At 42.9% G+C, this 12,406-nt stretch overlaps 1 protein-coding gene across 1 annotated transcript in view; it reads right to left on the bottom strand.

The window, feature by feature from the left end:
• The window catches only part of PLCXD3 (phosphatidylinositol specific phospholipase C X domain containing 3), a 191,254-nt gene extending 180,425 nt beyond the window's left edge, over window positions 1-10,829 (bottom strand). The window contains exon 1 of the mRNA XM_015101312.4: window positions 10,656-10,829. Coding sequence (XP_014956798.2) covers window positions 10,656-10,758 — 103 coding nt within the window. The 5' untranslated portion in view covers window positions 10,759-10,829. The remainder of the gene's footprint in view (window positions 1-10,655) is intronic.
• Window positions 10,830-12,406: the final 1,577 nt, after the last annotated feature.

The raw sequence follows: 12,406 nt of genomic DNA, 5'->3' as shown, positions 1-12,406 counted from the left end.
AGTAAAAAGTAGAATGGTGGTTGCAGGGGCTGCTGGGAAGAGGAATGGTGAGTTGCTGTTTAATGGGTATAACATTTCAGTCATGCAAGGTGAAAATGTTATAGAGATTTTCTATATATCTTTGTGCTTAGAATTAAGAATACTAAACATTTAAAAAATCATTGAGGGTAAATCTTATGTCATTTGTTTTTTTAACCACACACACACACACACACACACACACACACACACACTCATACACACAAGTGTCTTAAGAAACCAAAAGAGGAAAACGTTTCAAGAAGAGTGTGGTCAGTCACATCAAATGATGTTGAAAAGTCAAATGAAATGATAAAGGATTATTCATTCATTTCAGTTCAGTTCAGTCACTCAGTCGTGTCCGACTCTTTGCCACCCCATGAATCGCAGCACGCCAGGGCTCCCCGTCCATCACCAACTCCTGGAGTTCACTCAAGACTCACGTCCATTGAGTCAGTGATGGCATCCAGCCATCTCATCCTCTGTCATCCCCTTCTCCTCCTGTCCCCAATCCCTCCCAGCATCAGAGTCTTTTCCAGTGAGTCAACTCTTCACGTGAGGTGGCCAAAGTACTGGAGTTTCAGATTTAGCATCATTCCTTTCAAAGAAATCCCAGGACTGATCTCCTTTAGAACAGACTGGCTGGATCTCCTTGCAGTCAAAGGGACTCTCAAGAGTCTTCTCCAATACCGCAGTTCAAAAGCATCAATTCTTCAGCATTCAGCTTTCTTCACAGTCCAACTCTCACATCCATACATGACCACTGGAAAAACCATAGCCTTGACTAGACGGACCTTTATTGGCAAAGTAATGTCTCTGCTTTTCAATATGCTATCTAAGTTGGTCATAACTTTCCTTTCAAGGAGCATGCATCTTTTAATTTCATGGCTGCAATCACCATCTGCAGTGATTTTGAAACCCCCCAAAATAGTCTGACACTGTTTCCACTGTTTCCCCATCTAGCTTTATCCAAAAAAAAAAAAAAAAAATCACTGGCAACCTTGATAAAAACAATTTTAGTGCAGTGGTAATGAAATAACCTTAATATGGGGTAGGCAAGGAAAGGAAATAACAACCTGAAGACAGAGGTAATGCTTTCACAAATACCAGAGAAATAGCACAGTGGATAGAGGCACAGATGTGGTGTCAAGGGAGATTTTTATTTCATTAAGAAGCGTAATAAAGTATGATTGTGTGGTGACTGGAATGATCCAGTGGTGGTAGAGAAAAATAATTATGGAGGGGAGGGAAGAAACTGGGGGTAAAACTTTGGAGATCTGAGTGAAAGGGATCCAGACCACAAGTAGAGAAGCTGGATTCAGGCAGAAAAAGATCCATGACCTCTTACCTAAAGAAAATGCAGAATATGCAGAAACAGATGCAAGTAGGTTGATGGGTTAATGGTGGGAAACTGAGAAAGTTCATGTCTGTCGGCATCTATTTCTTTTCCTGTAAAATAAGAGGTGAAGTCATCAGCTTAGAGTGGGGTGGGAAGGAGATACTGATTTGAGAAGTAAGAAGAGGTATGAAGTTATTATCTCAGAGAGTAAAAAACTGAATTTATTATTGATGTGTAAGATTCGTGGTGAGAAATTTCTAGTTAGAGGAACCATCCAGGTTGTGTACTTCAGTAATATTTAACCTCTGAAGTTTTCTGGGATTGGAATAGATTAAAAAAAAAAAAATGTTTGACTAAGTTGGACTTTTTTCCCAAGGAAGCAGAACAGAAAAGAGTAAGACAAGAGAATTAAGGACATTTTCAAGAGTGAAACTCTAATGCTGGACCCAAGGAACTTGAACTGACGCAAATAGAAATGAGAACACGAGGGGTGACAGTTATATAGCCTTCCCTTCTAGCAACTCTCAAAGCAGAATCTTTACAACCCCTTGACCAGTTTTTTTCTCTCAGAAAAGCCCAGGGCAGGTTATAGCAGGAGGGTGCTTAGGATTAATTCTGTACTAAGGCAGCCTAGTTCCTCCTTCTCCTCATCTTCCTCCTCCTCCTCCACGTGGTAACAGAGAAGTATAGTCAGAGATGTGCGTTGAGATAGGTTCCCATTTGCCCATGAGGACTCCTTCAAGCACATCTTCCTCTGCACCAGCCAACAAGCCAAAGGAGACCTACGGGAAAGCCTCCCAGGCAACTAAGACTGTCATTCATTCATTGGGGTCCACTTTCCCTCATGAAATAAAAATTCTGCAAGTGAATCAAGGAACACAACCATCATTTACAATGCTGACCAAGGATAAACATGACTGCTTCATAAAAATTAATTCAAAAGAAGAATTCTTCTATGTGAAACATAAAAGTAGCTGACATTAAAGATGGAGTGGCCAAAGAGTTGTCCACTCCCAGGATCCATAATGAAAAATAGACACAAAACAAGAGCACATCTAACAAAGCAGCGGGCCATCTGTTTCAGTACCTGCTCTCCGGAGGTGACTAATCCTGGCAGTTTCTCAAGGATGTTTAACCATCTCTGCCTGCCTCTCTTCCTGACCCATCTTCCTCTCTTAACAGAGCATAATAAAAGCATATGGTGCTGTAGAAAGTGTCTGGTTGCTGATTTTCATCTGAACCATGGTAAATTTCTCTCTCACATTTTCTTGCCTTTTAGAGTATATGATTTACATATTTTCCTGGTCCTCAATCTTCTGAGACTGATCCTAACCCTTGAGAGACAGGTAATAGAATCTATAAGCTTCTTGAGGATAACAAATTACATGATTGTACGTAGAAGTTCCTTGCGTGTCCATGGGCAATAGTTATGGATAAGTCTCATTGATGGTAACATTAATAGGTAAAATATCCATATTAACAGAGCTGATCCCTTTAAGCAACGATAATTAAAATGCATGCCTATGTGTGTATGAGACTTAACCTTCTCTTGAAGGTTCAGAGTGCATCGATTACTTTATTTATGTGCTTTAAAGCAATAGAGGTGTTAGGAATTGGTTTAGGTCTATCAGATGATTTGGCTCTATTTACACTGTCCCAGACTGCTCACTGGGGACAGTATGGATCCAGCTGTATTGTTACCCTGGGTCTGCCTGGAGGAATGATTAATTAGGTAGCCCCAAAGGCCTACTTACAGGATCTATTCAGAAGTTTCTCAGAAAAGACGTTATCTTAACAGAAAGTTGATACACCTATGTGCGTGCACACACACATGCACGCACATGTACATCTGCAAGCAGAGAGTGAATTAACACTGAGAGTGATGCAGAGTACAGAATAAAATCTGTCCTACATATTGTCCTCTGCCTGGCCCTCATAAACTCATTCCTAAGTCCTAGGGCAAGGTTGCAGCACCAAAAGAATCAACATAAATCGAAGAGCTCTTTTGCTGGCATCCAGACAAAGCAAAAGGACTGATGGGATCTGGCAGTGCGGGCACTCACGGTTTCAGTGGTGATGGCAGACAGAGTCAGCCGTAAGACTGGCATCCACACTTTCCACAGCAGGGGAGCCAGCCCTGGGAGCCTTTGGCCACAGTGAAATCCTATCCAAGGCCCTTTTTACATATTAACATCCTCAACGCTGGGCCTCTGCACACACAGCCCAGGCTCTGGTGGGACTGCCAATAGCAGTGGTGTTCTGAGTATAAAGCTACAGAAGTACAGTTCCTCTACATGTCAGAGCAGCAAAAATGACAACTCCCCATAACCTCCCCAAAACAGGAAAGAAGGAAAATTGCAGTGATACCCACAAAACTGGTTTATAAAAACATATTTAAGAATTTGTCCAGAGAAATCTAGAACTATTTGGAAGTCCATGAAGGAGGTACTTGAAAGGGATCAAACGGACAATTAACATGACTCTGATTTTACTTTGGGACTTTTAAAGTATAGGGAACATTACCTTTTGTGTAAGGATACCTATATCCTTATTTATTAGTCTTCCCTCAAAAATATTGCCTATTTTTATAGCCAAATATGTCACTCAACGGCTTCACTCTCTTTGTAACTTACTCTTTCTATTTTGATTAGGCAGGGTTAGAATTACATAGGAGAAAATAAATTCTACATAAGGATATGAGAAATCTTCATATGAGTAAAGTGTGTGAGCTATAACATATAAATGTATCTATTTTAGCAAGCTGAAGTTTCTTTTTTAAAATTTAACTCTTTCAGAGCCTGGATTATGCTAAATAATTAAAATCAAGTGAGTTACAACCACAGTTATGCATGTTTCAAATCCACGTAAGTCATGATTTAAATAAATGAGGTATGGTTTACAAATACAAAGACTGATCATTTTCTTCCTATTAAAAAACAATTCACCATTTACCTTTGTGTTTGATGGCTGTCTGGTGCTGATTATCACTACAGTTTGCATTTATGATGCCACTATTACTTCAAAGGGGTTTGAAATTTGTGCTGTGCTGTGCTTAGTCGTTCAATCATGTCCAACTCTTTGCGACCCCATGGACTGTAGCCCACCAGGCTCCTCTGTCCAAGGGATTCTCCAGGCAAGGATACTGGAATGGGTTGCTATGCCCTCCTCCAGGAGATCTTCCCAATCCAGGGATCAAACTCAGGTCTCCCACTTTGCAGGCAGATTCTTTACTGTCTGAACCACCACGGAAGCTTATAGATAAGGTGAACAAACCTGTGGCCTATAAATACAACAAAAGTAGCTGGTCCTATGACACAACAAAAATGATACCAAATGGACGAAGAACCAATACAGAGTGTCTTCTAAATTGTCATTAGTGACCACTAGCATTGCCAGATGGGCTGAATTTAAGTGCTGTTGATGGCTGGTATCAAAGAGCATCAGGACTTTAAGGAAATGAGGAGGAAGGTTTTACATTTATCACAGTGACCCAGTTTGAACACTTAAATAGCAATTAAATCATGTTTATTGTTCAAGGTGCATGATGAACTGTAATGTCAGTTATCAGAAATGTTCCCAACCTGGGCCATTAGCCTTGAGTCAGATATGGGGCTCTGGCTCTAAGCCTAAATGTAAATTTGAACATTCACAGATAGACTTCCTGGACCATTAGAAAAAGCTCAATCAAAGAAGCATATTTAAATTTGGCTCTGCCACTTACATAGTTTCCCTTAGAGATACCCTAAGCAGTGTTTCTCAAACTTTAAATGTGTATGCAGTCACCTGGGGATCTTGTTAACATACAGCTTGGGATTAAATCAGTCTGAGGGCTAGGGTCTGAGATGCTGTATTTCTACCAACCACCCATGTTTGCTGATGCTGCTGGTCCCTGGATCAGCTTTGAGTAGCAAGGCCTGAGGAGATTATTGATAGAACATGTGAAAAGCATGTGTGTTCATGAGAAAACACTTTGTAAACTGTAAAATGTCACAAGTATCACTTTATATTAATTAGTAATAGTTGGTGATTCAATTCAATTTGACAAGGAAAAGCCCCAATAGGATAAATTAAGCAATGCATTTGAGTTAGTTCTAATCAGGTGGATGAACCTAGAGCCTATTATACAGAGTGAAGCAAGTCAGAAAAACAAACATATATTAACACATATATACGGAATCTAGAAAGATGGTACAGATGAACCTTTTTGCAGGGCATCAGTGGAGATGCAAACATAGAGAACAGACTGTTGACACAATGGAAGAAGGAGAGGGAAGGATAAATTGAAAGAGCAACAGTGAAACATATACATTACCATGTGTAAAAGTTATAGCCAATGGGAATTTGCTGTATGATACAAGGAGCTCAAACCTGATACTCTGTGACAACCTAGGAGAGGTGAGATGGGATGGAAGGTGGGAGGAAGGTTCAAGAAGAGGAGGACATATGTAAACCTATGCCTGATTCATGTTGATGTGTGGCAGAAACTAACACAGTATTGTAAAGCAATTATGCTCTAATTAAAAATTTTCAAAAGTGTAAAAAATTATGTTCCAGACATTTAAGTTTTTTCTTTTTAGCAAAATCAAAAAACTTGGAATTGAACAGGCAGCAGAAGAAAGCTAGTCATTTTAAACAATTTTGTTGCTTTTTGATTGCTTTGAATAAGATTAACTTCCATATCACTATAAGGACTAAAATGATGGGGGGCAAATGCCCTGCTTCCTAAAAGAAACTTGTACAATTAGACCCAGTTCCAGATTTGCCCTGACAGTCTTATCCCATCCTAATCGAAACAGAAATAGTAAATGACAAGGAAAAGGAAAACAGTTGGCTCCAGGAACAAAAAGAAGAAATCACGGTGAGGAAAGAAATTAAAAACTAATAAAAGCCAACACAGGATCACAGAAGTCAGAGCTATTTTAAACACATCTCATTTTCCTAAGTAACACTGTCCTTTTTCATTGGTGTTAGCATTTCCTGGAAGAGTGTACAAGATCTGCAAGAACATTGATTTCTAAAGTATTTCTGTGTTCCTTATCTAAAGTACAGTCAACAATTGCTGTTCAAGTTTTGGTTTGAAAACTAGCAAGGAGAGACCAAAGAAAGGCAGGTGACTTCCAGATTGGTAGGTAAGTTTCATAATCAGGGAACTTACATAGGAAGTTTGTCTGGAAGCAGCTGCAAGATAAGTGGATCTCTGTGTCTATTTAAAAGTTTATACAGAGGCCTTAACAAGGTTCAGCTACATACACTGTCCAGATGGTCTCAATGACACATTACTCTCTCAAGGCTGCTTCCTTAAAAATGGCTCCCACTGTGGAAATGATGGGCCAAAAGTGCATTTCAAGGACAGGAGAGAGGGTAAGCAAACTGACTGCCCAGGTCCTGCTCACAGGCCAACTGGTGGTCAACTCAGTAAACAACTCTGACACCAAGGAAACATACACTCCTTCTGAGTCCCTCTTTCAGTATTACATGGTCAATTTACTGTATTATGTGAAGAAGACTTCCATCACATATCAGCAAATGCATAACAGACCCTTCCTTTTAAAATAAAAATCCTTCCTGATTTTTTAGATTTCAGACAGAATGGCTCCTTGTCATAGATCCAGATCAGCAACAACTTACCCAGATTAAGCAACAGCTTGCTTGCTCCCATGATGGATCTTTTTACAATGGTTCTGGCAGCACCGTGATTATAAAAGTTAAAACTTGGCTTTGAAGATGCCAGAAATTCATCAGACTCACCTTCACCTGAACTTGACACTTTTTCTCCCAGCTTCCATCCCTGTTTACCCTCTCTCACCTGTTTATGGTAAGAGGATGCATCATTCATAGTCCAAAATGCCAGAATACTGCTAAGCACACATGTATGAATGAAAACTCAGCTTGGTGTCATCAGAGATGGGAAGAAAAGACAAATGAGACCGAAATCTGAGTAACTGTCAGGGCGTTCCGACAGTACCATTCCTCTGAAAAATAAAATCAAAGTAAAACTACTAATACCGATTACTAACTGAATTCTTTAGGCCAGTCAATACCAAATCATGATGCCATTTAAATGCAAAACAGACACAGAAATTCGGTTATGAAAGTATTCAATATGCAGACATCTTGAGAAACAGTTTAAAGATGCCAGAACTGCACACCTGGGGGAATATCACACACCTGCAGATGGTTCTTTGCACTAGCTCTGGGTAATGCAGGTCAGCTGACCCAAGAGGATGGCTTCATAATTAGACAGCTCTTCACTCTCCAGTTGCTTCACCTAAGAAAACCTAAAGCTTAGAGGATGACTGAGCAGCCCTTCCCTTCTACAGAAACCCTTGTGTGGTACATCAGGAGTGGTTTTAAATGGTGGAGATAATTACTTAATTCAAGCTGTAGCAACTGGCCAAGTAAACATGTAGCAGCCAGGAAGCTATTAGCATGATTTTAAAGCAATTATTCCATTAGCGTTTAATAGTCTCCAATTAGTCTTCCCTGACTATTGGAGTTTGAACATCTTTTTTTCCTCCAAAAATTCTCACAGTTTGAGTAATACAGAAAGGTACCAAACCCATTTTTAAACCTGGATTTACATGTGTAGATCTGCCAAACCTACATTATAAAATCATGGAGGAACTGAGGGATGCAGATGGGAGAAATAGGGTTTTTATCTCAGAATTATTGAGGATGAGAATGGAAAGCTTTGCAGGGGATCCACTTTGAGTATAAAACTAAGAGGAGTTAGGCAATCAGTGGAAATTCCCACTGTGTCGAGTGCTATTATTATTGTGTCTCTACTGTAGAACTATCAGAATATCGAAGCCTCTGAACACAGGTTTCCACCTTGTCCTGTGGGAAGAAAAGAAAATTTCTCCCTGTCCTGCCAATGCCTTATTTTCTTGTCCTTTCAGCCTGATTAGTACTTGTTGCTGCTGAATCATCCAGTTCCAAACCACAAAGCATTTCCTTCCAAAATTCCGAGATATTTTTTCTAAGGACCATATTTAAAGATCATATCACTGAACTGATCATTTCCCTTCACTGAGATGCAACTTTTGTATCTGTGAACTACAGTCAATACTTATCAGCATCACTTGCTTCACAAGGTTTGGGGAAGGATTATGTTATCTGGGTTATATGTTAAGGCTTTGAAAAGTGAAGTATTATAAAAATGTATGTTAGATTCAGACACGATATCATGCCATCCCTCAGAACTTGCAATGTGAGCTTGAGCTTTTAACCTGCCTGGGTCTCTGGAGACCCACCTGTCAGGAAGCTGGCATGAGACTCCTTGCCCTTCTTACCTTTTAGGCCTCCATAAATGCTCAGGTGAGACCATGTGAAAGTACCTGTCTAAAGACCAAATAAAAAGGAAGAAAAGGGGATAGCAATGCCTGTGGAAGTGAGAGTGGAATTTTGCCAGCAAAGTTCTGTAGTTTCTACTGTCTCTTCAAAAGAGCAATCCCTAGGCTCACCCGGGAGGAGGGTAAATGCAGAGCAGAGAAGGTGGCTTGTTCTCTTCCTTAGAGACACCTGAGCTCTTGGGAAATTCCCTCCTGAAGAAGGGCTGCTGCTGCTAAGTTGCTTCAGTCCTGTCCGACTCTATGCGACCCCAATAGACGGCAGCCCACCAGGCTCCCCTGTCACTGGGATTCTCTAGGCAAGAACACTGGAGTGGGTTGCCATTTCCTTCTCCAATGGATGAAAGTGAAAAGTGAAAGTGAAGTCGCTCAGTCATGTCCAACTCTTAGTGATCCCATGGACTGCAGCCCACCAGGCTTCTCCATCCGTGGGATTTTCCAGGCAAGAGTACTGGAGTGGGGTGCCATTACCTTCTCCTGAAGAAGGGCAAGAGGAGACCAACCCTTCCCTTCCAGGGCTGGCGCTCAGAGCCTGTGTCTGTCATAGCCGCCAAACATCCGTTTGACTAAAGACCACTGATTTCAGTTACTGATTAATTCCAGTGCTACTGGTTAGAGATTTTCAAGAAAACCCATTTTCCCCTTAAAAAAAAAAAGAAAGAATTTTTTTTTTTTTAAGCATGATTTCCCCCAGTGGCTGAGAGAGGGCGCCGGATGGGTAAGAGCTAGAGAAGGTAGACCAGAAGGTTGAACTTGATAACCAAGCATAACTCAAGGCGAGGGATGAACTACCTGTCGGTATTTTGCCCTCTAGCTGAATCCTGGAAGGGTCAAGCGAGTCAGGGAGATAATCTGCCCTCTCAGCCCAAGCGAAAAGTCAACGAAATATGGCTGTGAAGCCAGCTGTCACCATAGTATACCGTCCTGAAACCACCCTGCCCCTGCACATCCGAACTAGGGTCTGCTGCGCTCCCGCCCCCAGAAACCTGCCCAGTCCTCCGGTCCAAGTCGCGCGCTTCATGTTGAAGCGTCTGACCCCTCCAGTCTCTTCCTCGCTTTGCCGAGGCTTCCTTCTTTCTAGCCTCTCTGGACACCAGCGCAATCATCTTTTTCCTAAGATTTGCCGGTGAAGCCCACCCCTCCGCCGCAGTTGACGCAGGTTTCCCTGCCCGGCTTCTGTCCCGAGCAACAAATGCACGGTCCACGAGGGTTTGCCTTCCTGACCCGCGCGCTGGACGCTCCTCGCCGCCCTTGGACCAGAGTCCAGATGGTGACCACCCGGCCAGGCCCTCTAGGTCCACGCAGATCAGGAAACGGCTCCCTACATTCCTCTCCCCCCTCCAGCTCCAGGTCAAGGGCATCGATCAAGCCGCCGGCGGTCCCTGAACTTTCGTCACTCTTCGGGAAGCGCTTTGTCTCTTTAAAGGAGACTAGGGACGAATATTAATGACTCGGGTAGCTTCTAACCGAGAAATCCACCGAATTCTCTTGATTCCGTGACAGAGATGGAGACGGAGGTCCACGGGCCAGAGCCGAGCCCTTAGGACAGCGGCTCGCGCTCGCCGACCACCATCATCCCACAGCCCCAGAAATCGTCCCCAGACTCAAGTCTCCGGGGGGAAAAACTGCAGGGAGGGGGCAGTGGGGTACGAGGGACCATCCTAGAGCCAAGCCTTTCCCCTGCCCCAGCCCTCTCAACACAACCTGCTTCAAAAACCCACGGAAAAGCAGTCACCTTGACTCCCCGCGCCACGGTCCCCAGAGGTTTGGGAAAGTGCTGGGAGGCCGGAGGCGCCCAGGCACGCGCTCTCCCGGCCCGAGACCCACCCGTGGAAACGAGTTTGCCTCCCGTGGGCATCTTGGCAAGTTACCACTTAGTGGCAGATAAAGCAGGGCGGGGCAGGTGGAGCGGACGCCGAGCGCCCCGGCGGCAGCCTCTGAGCGCCTACCTGGGATGGCTAAATTGGTGAGGGGTATGCTGTGGATGCTCTCCGGCAGAGTTGCCATCCAGTCGGCGAATTTCAGCTCGTTCTTCCCTTGAGACGAGGCCATCGTGCGGTCGGTGTGCCGCGCGCTGGTCCTCACACTCCTCGGGCAGGCTGGCCGGCTGCTGCCGCTAATCCAGTGTTTGCTCCCAGCCCCGCTAGAGTTTACACTCCGCTGTGCGCCACACCCACAGGATGGCGCAGACACATGCTAATTTTAATAATTATTCAAAACACCCCATGCTCCCTTAGTGCCTCCACCAGACTCCGCTGGAGCTTTTGTTCCTGACGTCCGCTTTCAGCTTTCTCTTCTCTCTGCTCCCTCCCAGACTCCCTCCTCCCGTTTTATCCCTCCTATGCGTCTCTGTCTTTTCTCGCCATTTCTACAACATTCCTTGGCTTCTTATTATTTATTATGTTTTGTTTTGTTTTTTAACTTGGTTCACACAGCTGTTTTGCCCACGATCTTGTTCGGCCCTTTAATGTGACTTCCTGGTCTTGCTTATGTTTGAAAGACAATCTTCTGGTTGAAGCTAAAATCCTAGAAGACTTTGGGATGCTATCACCTCCCCCGAGCAGACTCTCATACTTGCTTTCAGGACTTTCCATTCTTACTGAAGAGCTTTCCCTTTCGTAGGCTACAACAGGTTATTTCTTTCCTCAGCGAGCCCTGCTGACAACAAAATGGTGGTCTTTCTTCACCACTTTGCTTAATTTTTGGAGTAGTTGACAAGTGTGCTGTCAGAAAAGATTAGTTAAGTTCTAGGTGATACCTATTCAATCCCTGGCATCCTGTTCCAGTCATTTCAAGGCAAAAGAAGCACTTCACCCCCATTTCCCTGAATATGAGAAATGCATGCTCTATCTATGGAGAAAACTGTTTATGTCCTCTCTGTCATTTTTGTGACACTCAGGATAAGACTAAAGCCTGATGGTAGAAGAAAATCGCCACATTTCCCAGTGACATGTTGTAATTATTGCCTACTGGCAATACTACTGCGTTTGGTGGAATTTATTTGGCACCATTCAAAATGATCTATGTGATTGTCTGAATTTTCATTCCTTGGCAGACTAGAGAGAGGCACGTCTCTCAAGAGAAATCACTTGTCGAGCCTCCAAAGAACTGTCTTGGTCCACCTGCTCTCAGATGAGAAACAGGAGAGAAATCAAGTCTTACAAATGTGATGAGTCCAGGGGTGGCCTGCGTAGGTATGATAAGCAATAGACTGAAAATGTGCAGGGTCTTAGCAGCCCAGTAAATGTAGACGTAATACAGATGCCTCTGTTCTTTGATCCAGTGATGCAAAGTCCTTTGCTTAAAGTACATGCTGTTAAGTTGGGAAAATGAAAACCCAGGTAGGAGAGAGAGCTATAGAACATGGGAATAAACAGTTCCACTAAACTATATAGCATTAAAAAGAAAAAAAATCAGATTTTCTATTCCACGTTAGAATCAATTCACAGTTGAAAAAGGATATGATAGGGATATCTTTAAGAATGAGAAAGAGATGTATTGGGATTTGTTTCTTCCAAAGTAAATCTTAATATTCCTGTTAACACAGTAGAATTCACATATCCTTTTGACTAGGGTAAGAATTCAGCTCACTGTGGAATTTCTGATCAAGAGACCTATAAACATCACCCTTCTGGTTAATGCTGGTGCTCTGTAGCCATCATTGCAGGACAAGGAGGTGAGCTCAGATCTGGGAATCAGC

The sequence above is a fragment of the Ovis aries genome, chromosome 16 (assembly GCF_016772045.2).
Source record: "Ovis aries strain OAR_USU_Benz2616 breed Rambouillet chromosome 16, ARS-UI_Ramb_v3.0, whole genome shotgun sequence".
Taxonomy (NCBI): domain Eukaryota; kingdom Metazoa; phylum Chordata; class Mammalia; order Artiodactyla; family Bovidae; genus Ovis; species Ovis aries.
This window is presented reverse-complemented; position numbering and strand designations above follow the sequence as displayed.